Source organism: Microchirus variegatus (genome assembly GCF_963457635.1).
Source record: "Microchirus variegatus genome assembly, chromosome: 18".
In the NCBI taxonomy this organism is placed as follows: Eukaryota; Metazoa; Chordata; class Actinopteri; order Pleuronectiformes; family Soleidae; genus Microchirus; species Microchirus variegatus.
Genome location: NC_139819.1, coordinates 6,510,054 through 6,532,254, shown reverse-complemented (window position 1 = coordinate 6,532,254; position 22,201 = coordinate 6,510,054). Strand labels below are relative to the sequence as shown.

At 43.6% G+C, this 22,201-nt stretch overlaps 1 protein-coding gene across 1 annotated transcript; it reads left to right on the top strand.

Annotated features, from left to right (window-relative positions):
* Positions 1 to 1,867: 1,867 nt before the first annotated feature.
* Positions 1,868 to 19,532, top strand: LOC310940202 (tRNA (32-2'-O)-methyltransferase regulator THADA; the record flags this gene model as incomplete). Its single annotated transcript, XM_083905133.1, has 31 exons — positions 1,868 to 2,011; positions 2,102 to 2,224; positions 2,324 to 2,444; positions 2,742 to 2,887; positions 2,978 to 3,062; positions 3,145 to 3,281; positions 4,241 to 4,438; positions 4,519 to 5,239; positions 5,438 to 5,590; positions 5,729 to 5,838; positions 5,931 to 6,091; positions 6,194 to 6,336; positions 6,636 to 6,800; positions 7,669 to 7,817; positions 7,918 to 8,058; positions 8,131 to 8,235; positions 8,798 to 8,998; positions 9,086 to 9,236; positions 9,909 to 10,161; positions 10,596 to 10,838; positions 10,946 to 11,150; positions 13,515 to 13,703; positions 14,394 to 14,527; positions 15,591 to 15,812; positions 15,935 to 16,060; positions 16,281 to 16,571; positions 17,922 to 18,131; positions 18,243 to 18,414; positions 18,470 to 18,768; positions 18,851 to 19,053; positions 19,300 to 19,532. The coding sequence occupies 31 exons, from the start codon at positions 1,868 to 1,870 to the stop codon at positions 19,530 to 19,532; spliced, it is 5,934 nt and encodes a 1,977-aa protein (XP_083761259.1).
* Between the last annotated feature and the right edge of the window lie 2,669 nt (positions 19,533 to 22,201).

Here is a 22,201-nt window from a genome sequence, read left to right as displayed (position 1 = left end):
CCATAAAATACATTACATTACATATTAAATACATACAATTTCCTCAGTTTGCTTAAGAAGTATAAAACAATAATCATAATAATGATCATTATTATCAATATAAATAACCCAAAATGTTTAATTTATTTTGAATTCGACTTCTACCTTTCTCGGGGTCGCAATGATAATAATAATCGTATAATAATATCTCTCTTTTCAATCTAAATATCAACGTTATATTACATGTATACACTCCAGCCTGTAGGTGGCAACATACCGCTGGGATACTACGGTTACCGCTGAATAAGAGTTACACCACGTGACCAGCGGGAGTTCCAGCTGCACTGCATGCAGGCTCCTGTCACCGGTGTAGTTTTTTTTGTTTTTGTTTTTATAAAAAAAAAAAGGGTGTAGTTTGTGAAACAATGTCGTCGTTTGAAGAGCTCGTGGTCAGTGTTCAGGACTGTGTGATCGGCGACGATCACGTTCGCCTCAAACTGCGCCTCTTCTGTGACAAACTCTCTGAATCGTCCAGGTTTGTGTGTTAAACTCTACACGAACTGCAGCGCTTTAATGACACGGTGAGTGTGTGACTGAATGACGGCTGATTCCATGAACAGGAGCGCTGTTAAAAGGTGTAAGGAGCGCAGTTTGGAGGAGGCTGCTCTTCTCCTCAGACAGATCTCACACACTCAGCTCTGTGGTTTGGAGGAGAATCGCCTCCTGCTGCTGGTCAGACTCCTCGTCTCCATGCAGCTGCAGACGGCCAGCATCTCCACAGCCTGTCGTAAAGTGGACCAGGTCAGACCCACACCTGTTTACTGTCTCTTTACTGAGATGACAACATGGGGAACTCACTGAAACTCTTATGTTTGCTTTGCAGATGCTGCAACATCTGTCAGCCGTGGACCAGCAGCTGGTTTTTAGAGAAATCCAACAATGTTTACACTCCATGATCCACACTGACCAGGTACAGAGCTCTCACCCCACCTGTGCTTCTTATATGTTTATATATTTGTGTAAATTAATTGCCGATATTTCACCTTTTTTCTCTGTTTCAGATATTGTCTTTTGAGGATCTACAAAGAGGTTAGTGTTGACAGATAATCCGATATTATTGCTCATCGTGATGCGTTACAGGAAATGACAATAAATGAATCTTGGTGAATTTTTTTTAACCTAATAATCGTGAATGGAGGAATACATTAATATAAGTTCCTGTCTAAGATCCTGTCTAACCCACCAACATACAGTCCAAGTGCCACAAAAGGGGGAGCTGCATTTTTCATCATGACTTGGATCTTATCATAAAGTAAATAAATAGAAGGCTATGTCTGTTTAAATTGAAGAATGAAAAAAAACAGATATTTTAAAGGTGCATTATATAATAAATCTAAAGCAACTGGCCATAAAATCCTCCTAATGTGTCACAGAGACTCAGGAATAATGTTCATATAACAAACTGAACTCACCAACAACAACAGTACAGACGAAATATTTGCATTAAAAAAAATATTTTGTAGACCACAAATCATGTTTTGTCATGTGGCGCCATCTACCGCCGTCTACCAATCATTGCAGTCAGTAGAGTCTCAGCTGCCGAGCAACCACGGGTTGCCAGTTATGTCAGGAAACAAAACCTAAAAGACCTCGGTATTTTGAATTTGAATGTAGTAACCGTTTTTGGCCACATTCTTACATATGGCACCTTTAATATTAATAATATGGTGAATCGCAATTATTTTGGTCAGGATAATCAAGACGGGACATTTTTAGATCGTCCCGTGACTATTGTGGTTTTTTAAATGGTCAATTTGAGAAAAGTGAATACACATAACACTGTTATAAGCATATGCAAAGTGTGTTGCTGTGTTTATTTTCAGTGTGTATGTTCCTGGAGGACAGCACCGCGGGTCGAGACGTGTGGCGACAGTCGTGCCCGTCCTTGCTGAGTAAAGTTTCCCAGTTGTTTCCCGTTGTCTTGCAACACGAATCCCACAGAGATGGACCGCTGTGTTACATTGCCGTTAAGGTAAACGAGGAGCGGTGTTCTGTCTCCGGCGGCGTCGCCTCAGACTGACTGACCGACTCTGTGTCCTCCTCTCTACTGCGATCTTTGCAGCTGTGCTTGCAAACATTCCAGCTGTTGTCCACTGAGGTGTCTCCTCTCGTGTGGGACGAGGAGCGCAGGAGTTCACCAGTGCAGGCGATCTTGCAGGCTCTCATGGACATAATACTTGGACAGGTCTCTTAAAAACAAGTGGCTAGTTTATAGATTTATCAATCAAAAGACGTATATCTGTTTAGTTTTTCCACCATTATTACTATATGTCGTGTCTTGCAGTGCCGCAACAGGGACACTCGTCTTCTGGCCGGCACTGCTGTGGCCATGCTGATCAACATGGCGTCAGAGAGCGGAGCTGGAGGAGCAGCTGCCTGGAGTCTGCTACAGTTCTCTGATGTAGGTAGGTAACCAGCAGCAACACGACAGGACAAAATGTCCTCAGTACGTCCACATAGATAAATAGACTGTATTGATCTCAAACTGATGAAAAGAGATGAAATGCTAATATACACCGAAACAGATGTAGACACCCAGATTCCTGAGTGGTTGCCACTTGCATACACCACAGCTATACAGAGAATGAGTAATAAGGGTTGAATGAAGAGGCTATGTGATCCTGGGAGAGATTTTCCCAGTTTTTCCTCACTCGATGTGAGAGTCTAATGACAGATAACTATTATCTCTGTTATTTCTCCAGAGTCTTGGCCTCTGACCGTTGGTGCTCTACAGATACAGTGTGCTCCTGTCAGAGGGGATGGAGTGGCGAGGCTGGCTGTGAGCCGGGGCCTCCTCACCTGCTGCCGACCGCACGTCTTGCTCAGCTCAAACGCGGACGACACGGGTGTAAATTCACGTTGAGATGAGATCAAAAAAACGTGCCCTGCTTTTTGTTTCCGCTCGCTCTCCTCTCATCATCACTTTCCTCACTTTCAGACGTGTTTACTGCTGAAAGGTTTGTTTCCTCTCGTCTACGCTTTGTGCGAGGAGAAGATGGATTGCCACTACTTTGCCTTTGAAGGTGAGTCTCGCGCACACTCGCACACTTTCGTTCTTTCATTCGTTCATTCATGTGATATCATGTGTTCATAATGTTGTTGCAGTGTTAACACTATGGCTGAAGAGAGTGAAAGAACATCTGGCTGATATCTGGAAGACGACGGGTGTCTGCCTTCTGTCTGACAACAGCGTCCTGCTGCAGAAGCTCATTGACATTATCTGGACCAATGCAGAAAGCCCAGTGAGTCCAGTTGACGTGATGTTATGTAAAAGGACGACAACATAATCCAGGGTGTTGTATACTTAGTTTATTTGCTCTAACACACCTGATTCAAATAAATGGTTTGTTATGAGGCTTCTGCAGAGTTTGATAATGGCCTATTTATTTGAATCAGGTTTGTTGGAGCAAGGAAACTTGTACCACACCAGTTTATCTTGCACTAACAACAACAACGCCACTTTAACGTCACTTAAATCACCGTCCGTCCTCATTCTGATGCTCGGTTTGAACCTTACCAGGTTGTCTTGGCTGTGAATACATGCCTACATGTTGCTGTGTGATTAGCTGATTTGTTATTTACATAATGAGCAGTTATACAAGCGTACCTGATTAATTGGCTGGTGAGTGTATGACCTTGTTCACACCTGGTATTGACAATCAGGTGCAGTCTGTCCTGAATGTGTCTTCATATCTGGTCATAAAACCCACTTTAGTAAATAGTTTGAGGACGCATATGAAACATTTTTTTTTTTAACATTTGAAGTTGATGTCCTCATATGATTTCGTTTTTCTTATTTCATGTTACAGCAGCGTGAATAGAGCTTTTACTCACTCATCTGTACAGTCAGATACAGTTGTTTAAAAACAGAATTTTGTTCCTGGAAAAAGATGAAATTCATTAAAATTCAAAAAATTCAAAATAAACAAAAAATAGTCAGCATCACCCTGAACAATGATACCTTGAAAATATTGCAAACCAATAAAGGAATAATTTTAATGAATTTTAATGAATTTTAGAAAATTCATTAAAATTCTAAAAAATTCAAAAAAACAAAAAGTATCCTGGAATGACTTGAACTTTTCTACAATAATAGTCACATCGCCCTGAACAAGGATCCCTTATTTGCAAACCTCTTAAGGAATAATTTTAATGATTTTTTTCAGCGTTCGTTCCTCAGTTACATGTGACTTCTCTGCAGGTGGAGGGTGTGTCAGAGTTTGTGCGCAGTGCCCTTTCCCTGCTGCTGGACATCTATGAGATGGACTGTGTGAAGTTTTGCGACACAAAGAAGCCTCTGCATTTCACTCTGCTTCAGCGAGTCATCAAACTGCCCTGGGAAACCAAAGCCAAATATCACCATCTGTGTGCATTGCTGCCGTATCTGGGCACAGACACGGTGAGGATTAAGTGTTATTACAGAGATTGTGATGTTATGAATCGTCATCTTAATTAAATCTTGTCCCCGTTGTCTCTTAGGTGCTGGATCAATATGTCGATTTACCCGGTCATCTCCTCAAGTGCTTGTCAACCAATCACCTGTCACCGTGTGGATCCGAGCTTTATAAGAGTCTGACCCAGCAGCAGAGGCGAGAACTGTGCAACAAGTCAGAGTCGCACACCGAGCTGGACCTGGCCGATGAGTGGGCGAGGCGATGGCTGTCCGTCCTGCGCAAGGCGCTGACGTCCGATGTGACTCTTCTGCAGAACAACGGCGCCACACACTTATTACCCTGCACCTTTCAAGTCTTCCCGTCTTCTGTGAATCATCTGCTGGCCTCTCTGGACCCATTCGCCCCCGGACACCTCCACGCCTGGGCCTGCATCATGAGCTCCTACCGAGCCACGACGGGAAGCTCTCCCTGGGCTCTGCAGGGCAGCTCGGCTCTCGAAACCCTCCGGCTGGCTCTGGGATCCGCGGATGACAAAGTCCGCCTGGCCGCTCTCAGCCTCCTCTGCTGCAGCCCGAAGACCAAAGACACCCCGACCACAGAGGAGATGGCGATCATGACGAGGTTCATTCCTCAGAACCTGAACTGTGAGTCCGCACCTTTTCGCCAGCATTTTCAGGCTGGAGTGAAGAGGTTTTTGGTTCGTATCAGAGACGGCTGCTTGGCACAAGTCAGACAACGGAAGAGCAAAAAGAAAGAAGAGCGCTCCTGCTCAGAGAGGACACACGAGTCACTGGAGCAGGGTATAGGTGAGATAACTGATGTTTTACATCTATATGAATAGATGATGTATCACATGACGGAACATTACTACATGTGTATGTATTACACTTTTAAATTGGAGACCAGTTCAAAAGAAGAAGATGAAAACATTTGCTTGATTTTGATTTAAAATTGACACATTTTTCTGCTTTTTGTTTCCCTTATATTGTTGTTTTTTTTTGCAGGCTTTGTGGAGTGGTTGGGTCAGCTTCCGTACAGCTATCTGTCTCCAGGACACAGTTATCAGAGGAAGAAGACTGCGTTGCTGTTGCTTTCTGCAGTGCTGGAAACCTGCACAGACACATGGAGTCCAGACAGGAAGAAGGGACAACCTCCAGGTCTGTTTGTTTTCACCTTCTTTGCCAATTAAATTCTAAACACTTGGAAAAATGCAGTACAAGTGTTTGGTTGATAATATTTCATATTGTTCAATATAAAAAAGATAATTTGTAATGAGCTTCGTGAAATCATTGCAGCAAACATGGGTTCTCTTATTGCCTGTGCCAGACAGAGAGGACAGTGGTATTTCTTTAGTCGGACAAAGCAGTTGGTTCTTATCAGCTGTTTAGAGGATTCTACAAATGAGGTAGAGCTTATTTCACTTCCCTCATACATTATATTCTATATTTTTATTGTTCTAACTGAAGCTGAAAACGATATATATATTTTCTCTCACAGATCCGAGAGCTCTCAGCCAGGCTGTTGTTGAAGTTTTTCCCATCCAGTTTTCCAGACGACATCGCCACAGTGCTGCTCCTGCGGACCAAACATCTTCTGTGCAGCCCTCGGGTGCAGGAGGCTCAGATGGGAGCGCTGATGATGAAGGTCCTCCTGCTGAAGTAAGCCTCCTCCTTATCCTCCTTCACACCCTTGTTCATCATGATTATATCTGAAAAGGATCCTGCAGTTATTAGTTACTCTGTGTGTGTGTGTGTGTGTAGATCACATGACCAGCCTGAAAACTGCAGACTGAACACGGACAGCAGTGAGCGCATGGTCAGGTTCCTGGTGAAGGAGCTGGAGGAGCATTATCTCGCAGCCAAGGCAGAGATGATGCTCGCTGCCAGAACCAAGCCCATACATGGTGAGGCTCTATTTAATGACATCATTTAGGAGGATTCAGTGGCAGATGTTGAATATACTTCCACAAATGCTCCCTCAGGTCAGGTCTGATAGTATTTTCAGATGAAGGATAAAGCTAACAAATTATGTTTTACGTAATTTTTTGTTTGCAAGGACCAAATAAATGTATGAATCAGTTTAAAAAGGAGAAAACAACAGAGTACAGTCTCCCCTTAGATGTCACTAATTCTTACACACTGTATCTTGAAGCCCGAGAGAACGGTTTCCACCTCTTTGAACCCTGACATCGTTTATTTCAAGGCGTCGTAAGTGCACTTCAGAAGTGTTTGGTCGAGGCCGCCGACCGTGTCTTTGACACGCTAGACCGCAGTCTGATCACGGAGGTGCTGGACCTGCTGGGGAACATCTCTCTGCTGCTGCTGGGGACGCTCTATGGAGGCCGCAACACCTGTGCAACTGAGACAGGTAATGGATCGACCTGCAGGAGCAATAGCAATGTTTTTGTTAGTTTTATTTCAAGGACATCAACATTTCTGGAAATGTGCCAGCTGATTTAATTCTCAACTGTTGTTCTTTCTTTTCTTTCAAAAGTGATTTGGGTGCTAAAATGTAATTGTTATCACACAACACAACAATAACAGCAGGAGATGTGGTAACAGATAGAACAAATATTTATGATACATCTTGTCCAGTGACTTTAATTGTCCTGTTTAGTTGGAGTTGACAGACTGGACTCAGCTTTCGCGTTATTCAGACCCCCCACAGTCTGAAGACGTATCTGCATTTAAGGGGTGTCCCATTTCTAAGTGACAAAATAACCCTCAACACTTGGTTTTGAGGGCCAGTTAAGATTAAGGGTTGAGCTTGAGGTTTAAGATAGGAATTGGAATTGGCCCTAAGTCCATTTCTCCCATTTTCTGTGAAAGCTTGCTCCTTTAGACCTCAGACAGAAAGTCATCTTTTCCATTGAATACATTTATTTCACCCTGGACTCCACATACTTGTATTTCCTCCTGATCTTGCCCGTCTGCAGGCTGTTCAGAACTCCGCTGCTCAGCTTTTAACCCACACAAGCAAAAGAGCACACATCACACCTGCCTTAACATCTCGTCATTGGTAACCAGTTCACTTTAGAATCATTTTAAACTTCTTATTCTTATTTGTAGAGCCTTACACGGTCTAGCTTCTTCTTATATCTCTGATAAAAAGCAGTTGAAGACCATGTTTTTAAACAGGCTTTTAGTTGAACAAGGCTTTGGTGTATTATTTTATCTGTGAAAGGTGCTATGTAAATAAAGTTAACTTCCTTACAGTAAATTCTTCTTTCCTGTAGAAGCCCCACCTTCTTTCTGTGATATGGGAAATGCCATCAACTCGCTGATAGCCCAAACATCTGCAGGAGACGCTGTTGACGGCGAGGAGTGCGTCCTGTTGTCTGAAGATCACAGCCTCGTCCTCACCTGCTGCTGGGTTTCCCTCAAGGTCAAACACAACCACGTGCACCATTTTAGACACAACATTTTAGGAAAACGGCATCTGACCTTTAGTTCACTGCTTGAATTGTGTGTTTTCTTGTTTATAGGAAATAGGAATCTTCTTAGGGTCTTTGGTGGAGAAAATCCTCGCAGAAACCAAACCCAGTAAAACAATTCTCGTAGAAAAAGAGGATCTAATTCGAGCATCGAAAATATTCAAGAATATTCTCCTCAAATGCCGTCACTGGGTAAGTTTATAAATAAATCTGGTGCTCCTCACCACGTCCATATTGTTTCAAGAACAAACTTCTCTCCACCAGGGGGCGGTAGAGGGATGCTGTATCGGCTTCACCAAGTTCTGTGCCTCTCTGTTGAGCAGCAACGATCAGGAGCTCAGAGAAATTCCGGCTCAGATGCTGAAAGAAGTGAGTGAAGGTGGAAATTGATTGATTCCCAGAATGTGGGCCTCAAAAGTTACTGTACATGGAGATTTGTAATTATTATTATTATTTATTTATTTTGATTTTTAAAAAGTATATGTAAAAGGTTCTTTTGTAAATTGTTAATATTATGTGGATTATTGTGAGACATTTAAGCACGTTAGAGCTTAAATTTAGTAGCTCTTTAACCAGAAGAACCTTTTTTAATGCTGAATTTATAAAACAATAACAATAACTTATTCTTCTGGCAATTACTATTGTTAGCCATGAATTTTCAAATGTTCCATTTACCAAAAAAATCACACAAAATAGTAAAGCACATTATTATTTGTTGATTAAGATGTCAAATGATAGTTTTTTACTTGCATTCATGAACAGAAACATTAGTTTTAGTGGTTGAATGTTATGCTTCATTCATTTCTGACTTTGTCGACTCAAATGTGGGTATTTTTCTTGTTTCTTTTGACAGAGAGATGTCTAAAAAATGTGTTAAACACTATATGTAATTAACATAAACCCTGGATTGATGGATTTTCTCTCGTTACAGGGATTACAGGTGGTGCAGTGCCCTCGCTCCACGTCGGTGACTCGCCGCGCCGCAGGTTTGCCGATGCTCATCCTGTGCGTCGTGTCAGCAGAGGAGTCCAGTAAAGCCAGACCGCTGCTGTCCCACAGTATGCAAACGCTGCTGGACACGGCCAAAACACCTCTGCCTGACAACTGGGACCAAACACTCGACCTTCCTCAGGTTTGTCGTTTTTACAAACACAGCAGCGGGGTTTTGAGAATATCGTTTCAGACGCGATCACGTTATCGTCCCTCGTCTCTCTCACAGGTGTGCGCGGTTCACACTCTGCAGGCGCTCGTGCGCGGCTCGGGTCTGGGAGTCGCCGTCCTTCAGTTTGCTCCTGCTGTAGCCATTCTGTCCCTCACTCTGCTCAGCTCTCGCTGCTGGGCCATGAGGAACGCCGCGCTGCAGCTTTACAGTAAGAAGGAAGCACGTTAAAGCCTTTTTTTTTTTTTTTTAATCCTGTATGTTCAGTGTGGAAATCCCTTGTCGATTTAAGACAAGGGATTACTCATCGATAGAATATAATAGCCCTGACCAGTGTATACGCAGTAATAAAACTAAATTGGTGGAGCAACTCCCATCAGTTCACTTAAAAATACAATTAAGATGTAATAAATAGTAAAAGTAATAAAAGATGTGAGAAATAAAGGCACATGTTGCAGTGCTCACATAATGTTAGTGATTCTGTCCATTCTGTTTAATCAGTTTCACAAAGCTGATGTTTTTATTAGAAAGATTGCATTTATTTTGTTTTTGAGACACCAAAGCTCAAAGAATCAGAAGAAAAGATGACAATAAACGTTATTATTGATGTCATATAAAACAAAGAAATCCAACAAACACTAATGTTAGGAGCTGTAACTTGTGAATCTGATTTGTATTTATCCACATAGAGCATTTTATTGACCATAACACCCCCAAACACACAGCAGCCAGATGAACAAATAACTAAGTTTTACAATGAAATACATGAATAAATGTGAAATAATGATTTGAGAAAGCGGTGGTTGCTGTGAGACAAGTCTTCACGACAGTTCAGCTTCATTCATAGACTTGATACGACACTCATTGAAAACCACGTTCCCAGGTTCCCTGTGCTCGCGAATGCTCGGCCAGCGTCCCAGCAGTGAGGACAGTGGTCCCACCCAGCTCGCCATGTCGCCTCCCGCCTTCTTTTTCCACTACCCTGCTCTACAGTCTTTCCTCCTCGGCGAGCTGAAGGAAGCGGCGCAAGACCTCGACGGTCGAGCCGACGAGGCCAAGCTCCACCTCCAACCTTCCCTCTACCCCGTCCTCACTCTGTTGGCCCAACTCCAGCCTGGCGTCCAAGACTCGACAGAGTGATTACTCTTTCTGTATATTTTAGGTTTTGTTGTTGATGATTTGAAAATTATATATTATTCTGCCTCTGTTTGGTCTTTATGAGAAGAAACATCAATTGTGCTCGGTGGAAATGGGCTCTGTCAGGCAGTACTATCAGACCTGACAGTGGGAGTGTTAGTGTTTATACACCAGCAGTGCAGAGGTGGGGGGGGGCATTAAGCGTTTTGTGTTTTTTTGGGCCCTTCCTTGTGTTTTCAGTCGCTCCAACCTGTTTGCGGCTGTCTTGCCTCATCTGTAACAGACAGTTTTTATTTAAAAGTTACGCATTACGGTTTTAACACTATCATTCTTCATAGTTGTGAATTTCAGAGGTACATTATGTCAGTTTTATGTGTTTGATCAGAGTTAAAACTACGACTACTGATGACTGTTTATCTTCTTTTCTTTCCAGGACATTGTCAGACTTCCTGCCTCCTTTACTCCAGCTGTCTGCCAGTTCTATATACAGTGTGAGAGTGATGGCCTGTAAGGCGTTGGTTGCCATGACTCCCCCCTCCGAGTACATGAACATCCTCGTCAAACTCACGGCTCATCTGCCCGGTCGACACGAGCGCTGCTCTCACAACCGGCTCCACGGGCAGCTGCTGCAGATCAAATCCGTTCTGGAGAGAAGTTTAACCCTAACCACAGACAGGTGAGCTGTAAAACAAGCTCTATATTCATTCATTAAACATTTCCCCCTCGTTATTCATTCACCTGACACCATCGGGCTCCTCGTCCCTGCTGTGTTCCTGTTCTCAGAGGCCTCTCGTCTGCCCTGACCGAGGTGCTGCGCAAGGTGGACGCGTCCCTGTGGCTGGTGACCGAAGCTCAGCGCTGCCCCCTAGTGAGAGCAGTCTACCTGGAAGTGGCAGAGTTGCTGAGAGGACACTGCTGCGAGACCTACCTGTCAAAGCTGAGTGACACGCTCATGCAGGACCTTCACGCTCCTCAAACGGGGCTACAGGTGCGTAACACACGCTGTAAACGTTTTATGCCGTATCACCTGAGAATGATCACCAACTTTACAGTGGTGTAAATAAAAAGTCAGTTACAGACTTTTCACAGGAGGCAGATTTATTCCCACTAGAATCATTTGCTCCCTCTTCATCCCCTTCTTCCTCACATATACTTCACACACTGGTATCGGGAAATTAGATTAAGATGGATTGTTATTTGTATCGATTTCTACACACAAAATTCCTCAGCTCCACTCTGATCACATACCCTGGTATACACTACCGTTCAAAAGTTTGGAATCACTTATTTATGAAGGAAAAGCACTTTTTTTCAATTAATATAACATTAAATGAATCAGAAATACACTCTATACATTGTTAATGTGGTAAACGACTATTCTAGCTGCAAACGTCTGTTTTTTTAAAGGTGCCATATGTAAGATTGTGGCCAAAAACGGCTACTACATTCAAATTCAAAATACAGAGGTCTTTTAGGTTTCTTTTTCTGACGTAACTGGCAACCCGTGGTTGCTCGGCAGCTGAGACTCTACTGACTGCAATGATTGGTAGACGGCGGTAGGTGGCGCCACATGCCAAAACATGATGTCTGCAAAAAATTTTTTAACTGTACGGTTGTTGTTGGTGAGTTTAGTTTGTTATATGAACATTATTCCTGAGTCTCTGTAACATATTAGGAGGATTTTATGGCCAGTTGCTTTAGATTTATTACATAATGCACCTTTAATGGAATATGTACATAGGTGTATAGAGGCCCATTTCCAGCAACCATCTCTCCAGTGTGCTAATGGTACATTGTGTTTGTAATCGCGTTAGAAGGCTATTAGAAAACCCTTGTGCAATTACGTTAGCACAGCTGAAAACAGTTTTGCTAGTTCTTTGACGAAAGCAACGTTGGAATAAAAATCATTATTTCTAATCTTGTCAATGTCTTGACTATATTTTCGAATCATTTTGCAACTCTTTTGATGAATAAAGGTGACTTTTAATGAAAAACTTGGAAAATTGTATAGGTGACCCCAAACCTTTGAAAGGTAATGTTTTAGAAGTACCAGAGTTTGAGAACCATAGCTCTAAATCATGCACAGGTAAAACTTGACTTACGTGCACAAACGAGTGCGATGCGGTCACACTGTGCTTCAGCAGTTTCTCTGCTCAGGTCCACGTCACATCACACTTCCAACACACTTTTTGTGGAATGCAGCAAGAACTTTCAATGCGTCTTTTCATACTCGGTTCAGTCAGTGAAGTAGGTCAAACTTTGCTCACTGAGAAGTGAAATAAGGTTTGAACCTCCAGCATCCAGATAATGGAATCAGTTGCTGAAAGAGAGGACGTCACACAGACACAGCAAGCTTTTTCTATTTTTAGAGAGAAACGCAGTGCTGATAATCCATTGTCTTTGTTTTCTTAGTTTAATGTGTTGTCAGAAGCTTCCTGGCTTTGCACACCTAGTTACACCGAGTATGACAAGAGAATGACCTTCAAGTGCTTTGGTTAAAAAACACCTTGAGCTTCTTCCATGTAGTTTTTTTTCTTCCAAGTGTTTTCTTAATGTCAGGGTGTTTTTTTGGCCTTGGCTTGCATTCATAACATCTCGTTCCTGCCGCCTTCATATTTCGTAAACATGGTGAAGGTTCCCCCTTCAAGGTCTGTAAGAGACATACGCGCATTTGACCACATTATACCTCTGCTTTACCATGAAAAAAACAGAAAGCGTGTTTTAATTATTGAAAAAAACAACATTAAGACTGATTAATCGATTATTAAAATAGTTGATTTTGTTGCAGCCCTAGTACTGAATGATGCTTTACCTCAGCTTGAAACTTTACAGAATAATAACAAGTCTTTTAGCCCCACTGTTCCTCTCCTCTGCTCCAAAGCAGCACTTGTTTTGTCTCTCCAGTCTAATTATTATAATAATAAGGATAATAATAAGACACTACTAGTTTAGATGAATGCTCTGAGTCAGTGTAATATTCATTCTTCCTTTTAGATTACACTGATCTGACAGAGTATTATAATGACTGAACCCCACTGGTTGTTGCACAGCCACAGCTTTTTGGTCTGGCTGTGATGTTTAAATTATTCACCTGGTGGTTATATCTATTTAGGTGCCGTGGGTATAGTTACAGCAGCTTTATCACTCCTTTCTTTACCCGCTTGATTATCGATTATTAATCTCAGGAACACACACATTTACCAATTTGCCCAAAAACACCTGAACATGACATTTTTATGACCCAAGAAAAGTGTAAATGAATAGGTTGATCTCATTTATTGGATGAAAGGTTCTTTAGCAGAGGTTTGTGCACCTTCTTGCTTTCAATGTTCAATCCTTTTCATCTCGACAGGTTGGTTTGTCGTCCTTTCATCAACGGGCCATTAACTTCCTGTGTGCCGACGTGAAGTCGGCGTGCCAAATCTGGAGCGGCTTCTTGGCAGCGAGCCCCGACCTGAAGCTCTCGCTGGTTACGTGGGTGGTGGACGGCCAGCGTTTACGGCAGGACGGCCTGCGAGAGTTGATCCAGAGCGTGCTGCAGGTAAGAAAAACACTTCCCAAAAACCTGTTTAACACCTCTTAACATTCTTCATTCAAGGACCACTCACTCACTCACTCACTCATTCACTCACTCACTCACTCATTCACTCACTCATCTTCTACTGCTTTATTCTCCACGCTGGTGCCCAGTGATCCCAGCTGACGCATGGCGAAAGAGACAAACAACCACTCACGCTCACACTCGCGTCCACGGCCATTCTTTAGGACCATTTGTACTCCATTTTCATCCCAAAACGTGCGTATTTTGCGTTGGTATGAATGTTTATGCAGTACTTCCTCTAGAGGGCAGTGTCGAGGACCAAGTTGCAGGCATCAACAAACGTGGCGACCATTGAAGAGGTTATTTTATGATGTATGTACTGTATGTACGCTGTGACTTCTCCAGATTTGCTTCTGCAGATCGCCCCTCAAATTTAACATGCTGACTAACTTCCTGACTGATTGGACTGCCTATATTTATTGGACTTTACTGCTCCCACAATGTCCGGTGGTATCGCTCGGTTGCGTCTGATGAAATGAATGCAAAGTACGTATGAAATAAATAAACTGAATGTACTGATTTATGATGTGTGCCCGGATTCAAATTGTGACAGAAGAGATCAGGAGACCTTGAATCTTTGGATATGGTGTATATCCTTATCTTTGTTCCTCTTACTTTGCTGTTTTACAGCAGTTGGTGTCCTCCTCCTCCTCCTTCTTCTTCTTGCGTTTGTATCCAGTCCAGTGTTTCACTGTCCAAGTCAATAAGCCTGGGATCGCCTTTGTGGACAATAAATATGTTTATCGGCAATGGGACGGACCAAGGTGAACCTTGGGACCTTCAAGATGTTCTTATTGAGCATGTGGGTCTTCTGCAATAGGATCATGGTCATGTTGTTTTTGTTATTTGCTCAAGGATTTTTGTTGGTCTTGGCAGTGATGAGGCCTTCTACACTGAGCTGGTACATTACTTCCTCCTTCTCCGCATTCTTTGTATTTGCTTTATCTTCCTGTCTTCTCTTTTTGCAGATACTGGTTTATCATAGTCTGCACACTATTGTAGTTGACTCTTGTCTCTCGGTTGGGCTGGACTAAGTGGCCGCTGAGAGGGAATTCTGGGCTTCTCTGCTCAAGCTGCTACCCCCGCGACCAGACCTCAGATAGGCCGTAGAAAATGGATGGATGGATGGATGGATACCAATGAGGGGCGTTTTTGTTCCATCTGTAGAGTGTCTGCTCGCCATGCAAACATGAAAGGTTCTCATCCATACAGAGTTGTGTCTGGCTCCTGGTGGTGTTTTGAAACCACACACACAACGGCGGTGTCTTCCCTTCCACAAGCGATATAGTGCAACAATGCGTCTGATATTAGCCAAGGTTGATGGTGAAAACAAAAGAAATGCCCCGTTACTTCCGTCTTCTCTTACGGCCAACAGACGCTCACTTCCGGTATTGCACTAAAATGCACTGCAGTGATCCCACGTTTTGGTGTGAACGCAGCACAACTCCACGCCCGAGTGAACGAGGCTCCTTACCTGCAGCTACTCTCGGTTCTCTTAAAGGGACTGCTGAGTTTTATCCACCACGATTTCTTCTGTAACTTCTCAACCCTGTTTTCAAGAGCCGTCACTTTGTCCATCATTTTCTCCGAACGTGTTGCGATCCCACATTCTGTGGTTTCGAGGTCCGTCCGACTTGTGTCGAGAGAATCCTGCAGACTGGACAATTCACTCTTCCACCCGAGCCTTTCTTTCTGGCCCTCTGCTTTCACGTGAAGCAGTGCTGCCTTGAGTTGCGAGGTTTCCTGGATTTGCTTAGTCAGGAGACATAACTTTTCCAGCGCCCTCTCGCAGTGCGATTGCTTTATCCTGTTTTGGACGCGGGCCAGCGCAGTTGTGATTTCGGAGGTTTCCTCCGTCTCCCTGGCGAGACGCGTCTCAGCCTCCGTCGTCTTCTCCGTCTCGGCATTCACAGCTTCGTTGAGCTCCGTCATCTTCTGGTCGGCGTTCACCACCAGCTTCTTCGCCGCAGACAGCTCGACGATGAGGCTGGCTCTCTTCTCACGTGTGGTTTTTAAGTTGGACCTCAGGCTCTCGAGCTCTTTGCTCAGGTCACAGTTTTTCCGCGCTTTATCAGAGAGCCTCATCTGCTTCTTCTGCAGGAGTCGAATCAACTCTAATTTTGGCTTCTCGCGGAGCAGGCCCTGTTTTGTCAAATGATTCTCCCCTGCAGAGGCAGCCGTCTCTCTCCCTGCACACTGTCCACCTGTAGACTTAAACAGCCGCAGAGTCTCATCTGTCCCTGTCCTAAAGACAGTTTGGTCTTCTTTGGTGTCCTCTTTCTTCAGAAGAGCAACAGGTTTTTTCTTCGCTGCTGGCTTCGTCACCACCAGCTTGTTGGTTTCTTTGTCGAGCTTTGCCCGATTTCGAACCGTGTTCAAAAGAATAGAATTTCTGTCAACGACGACATTTTTATCCGCAGCGACATTTCTGTTTGTCCTCGAATTTCTGTCCACGACGGCAAGATTTCTGTTTGTGCTGGGATTTCTGTCCACGTCAACGTTTGCGTTTGCGGACAGATTTTTATCCACGTCGACGTTTATGTTCTTGCTGGGAATTCTGTCCAAGGCAACGCTTCTGTTTACGCTGGGATTTATTTGCACCTTTAATGTTCCGTCCACACCGGCACCTGTGTCCGCTCTGACGTGTGCGTTCACACCGAGATCTGTACTGGTGGTGGGATTTGTGCCACAACGGAATTCCTCTTTCTCCAGATGTGCTGGAGTTTCACAAATCTCTGAACACGGGGCGTTCTGGTTGTTTTCGGGTCGAACCAAAACCAATCCAAACGAAAGTTTGACTAAAGGAAGGTGAGACTTCTTTTGAGTCCTGCTCTTCATTTTATCATTCGGGGCCTGTTTTAATGTCTGTCTCTGCAGTGAAGGATACTCGGCATCATCCAGTTTCAGGGGAAGTTCATCCTCTTTCTCAAGCTCTTTCTTAAGCTCTGTGTTCCATGGGTTGGCTTTTGGAACCTCTGCATGTTCACCCTCACTTGGTGCTTCTGGTTTAGTCACGACCTCTTCGTTGACCTCTCGTCTTTTTCTCTTTCCTTTCCTCCCTCTTCTTTTTTCTTGTTTTGCTGCGGTTGGCACCTGTGATGTTGCATTGCTGCTTCCTTTTCTACCCGCATCGAGCTTCCTGTCCATCGTGAAATTATTCATGCAGCTTTTTTGGCCTGTGCTAAAACTTTTATTCATGTTGATTTGGGCTCGAGCTTAAATGTCTATTTATGTTAATTTAGGCTTGTGCTACAATTCCTATGCATGTCGACACTCATGAGGCCCGTGCTGAAATTTCCTCTCACGTCGAGATTTCAGCTAGCGCTAAAATTCCTATTTAGCCGAGATTTCGGCTTGGGCTAAAGCGTCATGCTGAGATTATCTTCTCAAGCCTCCGTGGGCGCGCAGTGACATCAAAAACATGAAAGGTATTTATTCCATCAGTCATCCGTCACATCAAGGTGTGTCATCAGTTCAGAACTACAGGAAGTGATGTCACCATAGAGCCCAAGCACAGAAGAGCCATTAAACACCACTAAGACAAACAAGGAAGGAAGTAGACAATTTGGAGGAATATTTTTCACATTTTTTTCTAAGCCACAATCTTCTTCTTTCGGCTTCTCCCACAGCAGATCATCTGCCTCCATCTTGTCCTCTTCTTTTGCAGTCCTCGTGTTCTCCTTCACAACATCCATGAACTTTCTCTGTGGTCTTCTTCTGTTCCTCCTGCCCGGCAGCTCCACAACTTCAACATCCTTATACATCCAATATAATCTCTATTTCCAAACTGTTCAACCGGAGCTGTCCCTTGAATATGCTCATTTCTCATCCTGTCCATCCATTTTTGATTTGGGGTTGGATGTGGATGTATTCTCAAAGCTGGACGAGTTTCTGTAATCTGCTAAACTTGTTTCTGTACATGCGACACCTGTAGTACTGCATATCTGTCTGTCCATGGACTTTTGTGGCTCTTCCTGAAGTTTCTCCCATTTTTCCCCCTGTAAAAATGTTTTTTTTGTGGAGTTTTTCTTAGGTCTTAGGACCGAGGGTGTTACGTGTCTACTGTACAGACTACATAAATAAAATTGAATTGAAAAAAATTGAAATTGCTGCTCTGTCCATTCAGTCAAACCTCCGGGAGGCGTTGTTGTGCCACAGCGTGGGATACCGCAGGACCTTCCTGACAGCCTTGATACAAGTGATGACCGGAGGTGACTCGTCTTTACGTCGTCCTCAGTCAGACTCACTGCAGACGTCGGTCTTGCCTGAGTGTCTGGATATATTGCTTGGGGACCTGGAGGACCAGCGTGGTGGGCCAGAGTTCCTGTCCCAGGCTCTCTGTGTTGCTAGTCTGCTGCTGTCCCAGTGGTCAGATTCAAGGTTTTAACCCTTTTTAAACCCTTTCCTCATAATAGAGTCACATACTGCCACACTTGTACCTGCAGCGCTGACTTTCTATGCATCTTTGTATAAAATTAGCCCAAAGATGTCCATGGTCCTGCGCTGGTGTAGCATCTTGGAGAGTCACCGGTGCCCAGATGCTCCTGAAGAGCTCAGGGTGGCGACTGCTGAAGCGCTGTGTGCGGCCGGAGTTCCTCTTATGAGCCATAATCTGAGAAAACCTGCCATCATGATCAGGTATCGACCAGATGTACTGTCAGGAAAGATGACAATATGTGAATTAAAGTCATTGAATGATGGGACAGAAGGTGAAAAATATTGACTCTCTCTGGTTTAGGCTGATCAACACAGGTCTTTACCTGCTGCAGGACCAAAGCCAGCAGGTGAGGATGAAAGCTGCTCGTTTCACCTCCATGGTGCACCATGCGAGAGCAGAGGTCAGGCGGGGCAGTGTCTACCACATGCAGGTCAACCAGGCTCTGCCGTTTCTGCTGGACCTTCTGCTGGAGGAATGCGTTGAAGCTCCTGGTGCTCTGGAGGTGCTGCTGTGTCACCTGCCTCAGCACGACCTCCGATTGGTGCTGAAAGAAGCCACAGAGAAGGGGTTTGTGTGAGACGCACCTTAACCAACACAGCCCCTCATTGGCTGGGCATTGTTTTACTGTTATTATTCCTCTCTTGTTCAGATGTTCCAGTTTGTACGAGCAAGATGAAGCCAATGTGTTTGCAGAGCCCGCTGTGATGTCAGCCCTCGTGCTGCCCTACCTGCTGCAGACGGCTGACAAATACTCAGAGTCCTCAGCTTTGGCTCAGAGTCTGAGTTTGTGGGCAGAGCAGAGCGCTGCACAGGTGTCGCACGACCTTCATGTGTGCAAAGAACTCCAGCCAGGTACCACATTTACTTGTCTTTAAGAAGTTGCTTAATACGTACTGGGCTTGAAGGTTTCTTGGAGATTGTTCACCTCTCATTCGGAATGGTTCTTCAGTTCTAAAAAGCTTGTGGTGAAACCCAATTTAACCAAAAGCTCAAAGTAACCCAAGTAACATTCTCTGATTCAATGACTTTTGGAGAACTATGACCTCTTCATCTAATTGGATGAATCGAAACGTAAATTGTTTTTCTCTCTCTCTCAAGCTGAGACATTGACCCAGGCCTGGCTGTCTCTCCTCGTGGACCCCCGTTTCCACAGCACCCTGTGTGTCCTGTTCACCAAGGCTGCCTTCCTCCTCCGACTGCTGAAGAATTCCGATTCCGATTTACGGCACCTGTGCGATCCGTCTTCCCTACAGAAGCAATTACAGGAGGTTTTACATCAGCTCAGAGACAACGGTGTCCACTTTCCCTCTGCCTTCACTGCTGCCGTGTGAGAGAAGGGACCCTCGGTGAGCACAGCCACTGTACCTCATGACTGGTTATTTAATCATACACGGTTCCCACGGGTCCTTTGAAAATTGCCCCGGAATAGACATGGGTCATTGAAAGTGCTTGAATTTTATGCAAGAAAATCTCTCCCTTGTTGTTTAATGTCTCCACGCCCTGCATAGTTTGATGTACGTAGACTAGGCCTACGTAGAACATTAAGTCATAATTACTACAGTATTGTGGACACTGTCCACTGCCTCTCTACTGACTAACGTTAAGCAAGAGAGAGAAAATGATATGATGTTTTGGAATGGAAAATTCCCAAATCTCTTATCTCACCAAAGAAAATGAGAAAGACTGACTTTGACCAAGATCCAAAAGGCTGCAAATCAGTTAAAGTGGACGCCATGGATGGACGGCAAGCAGCTCTTACGAGTTGCCCTCCCATCTTAAGCTGTGTCGGCACATTCGGTCCTTGAACATGAGGGAATCAGCCCTGGAAAGTCCTTGAAAAGTGCTTGAATTTCATGTCAACCAAGGTGTGGGAACCCTGACGATGGTGACATGGTTCCATGCCATGGTGGCAGGAAAAGCTTCTGTAAAAATGAACAGCGTCATTCCAGGCCAATATATCGCAGAACCTGAGCCACTGACGCTGACACTGCCACCTAGTGCTTGGAAACAGCCAGAGCGGACATTAATCCTGACCTGCAGTTACCTCAATTATTATTATGCACCATGCGTTTGAAGAATGTTATATTATTCTATGATGTAAATTTTATGGCGCTCTATTCACTTTTTTTTAATAATAAAGCTTTTTTTTATGCAGAGGAATAACCATTATAACGTCCCCAGATTGGCCTTAATGATCACTGGTCCTAAGATTCTGCTTATTATTCCCACTAAGTCGTTTGTCTGCAGCAGCAGCAGAGCTCTCCCTCACACTGATGCACTGACGTAATGCAACAGCATCTGCAGAACTGGCTTCTTTGATGCCCAGCGAGGGAATATAGTGTACGCTTTATTGCTCCATTAGAGGCCTTCTGCCTGCATAAGTGTCCATTTTCAAACCACACGAGGGTTGAAGATGATTGACTGGATTCGATGGAGAGCTGGAGTGTGCAGCCTTACATCAGTGCATCATCGCCTGACAGAACACTGCTTGTGTTTATGTCAGGATGGGTGTGGAACAGTCATACATGGTTGATCATATGAGACGAATGATTAAATGTACATGGACTTTTCTTATTGTTGTATCCTCGTAATGTAACTTTTATATATATATATATATATATATGATTATAGTGATTCAAAATCCATTCTACTCCAATAACCACCTAATGTTTCATTACTTTGTTAGTGGACTGCATGAGTGTTTGCAGAAGGAAATTCAAGAGTCTTTCTTCAGTGCGTCATGAAGCCGCTCCTCTAAGTTTATCACACTGTGAACTCTGCATTACGGTCACTAGCTCTCATGCACTGGAGAGTTTGTTTCCTCGGCGTGGGGAATTGTCCTCTAAGATATCGTAGGTTTGGCTGCAGCACTAATGATTCATTTTAAAATATTTGACGAATAATCCAGGTGAATATCCTAATATTTTCCTCGGGGAATATCAGCGTTTTTTTCTCATATAACACAACAAAATGTATATTAATTTAAAAGAGCCAAACAAAAACAAAGATGGAGATTAAAAACATACTTTGTCTCTCACTCATACCCATCATATTACACTATGACCACTTTGCGTTCATAAAAGAAACGGCTTGCGGCTCTAATGACTAAATATTGATTTTTATGTGCTCGTACAGTGGTTAAGGTTCATGGTTTGTTGATGTAACATGTATGATACTCACTGATGCCATTACTCACTTTAAGATCCTGTTAAAATATCAGGATGAAGTACACATCTCACTGTAAACCTGTAAAAGGTTAGCCTCTATATCAGGGGTGTCAAACTCATTTTCACTGAGGGGCCACATCAGCATAATAGTTACCCTCAAAGGGCCAGATGTAACTGTCATACAGAATAAATGTAACTAAATGTAACCAAATATAACGTAAAACAAAGATAACTACTCCGTAACATATTTGTAAATAACTTTCTCTATTTATTGCTTGTTCAAGTTACAAATATGATGCATTATAGATGTAACCTGGTCCGTAATGGTGATGCCAATTTGCGGGTAACACAATCGCCATGCATTGTGGGAAATGTAGTTTATGGTCAACTCACGCCTTAAAGCAGCATAGACCTATTTTAACACAGATTTTTAAGACCAATTAACCACTCGCGGGCCACATAAAATGGCGTGGCGGGCCACATCTGGCCCCCAGGCCTCGAGTTTGACACACGTGCTCTATATGATGCACTTACTGTAACTCCAGTTCAGGTAAATGTCTGCATAAAGCACTGTGCTTGTGAGCATCGAGGTTATGCATCACCAATGACGCCAAGCTTATTAAAGATTCACACATTTAAAGCTTATGTAGTACATTATTCCAAAAGTACCAAACACCTGGTGTGCGTCTATTTTAAAGGAAGCTTCAGGTCGTTCTTGTTGTCGGGAACGTGAGGCAGCATATTAAGGTTTAATTTTCGTCATTATAATGATTGAACATCTAATAACGCATCAACAACATTTTTTGGACAAATCTCAAGTAATGGCTCCAACA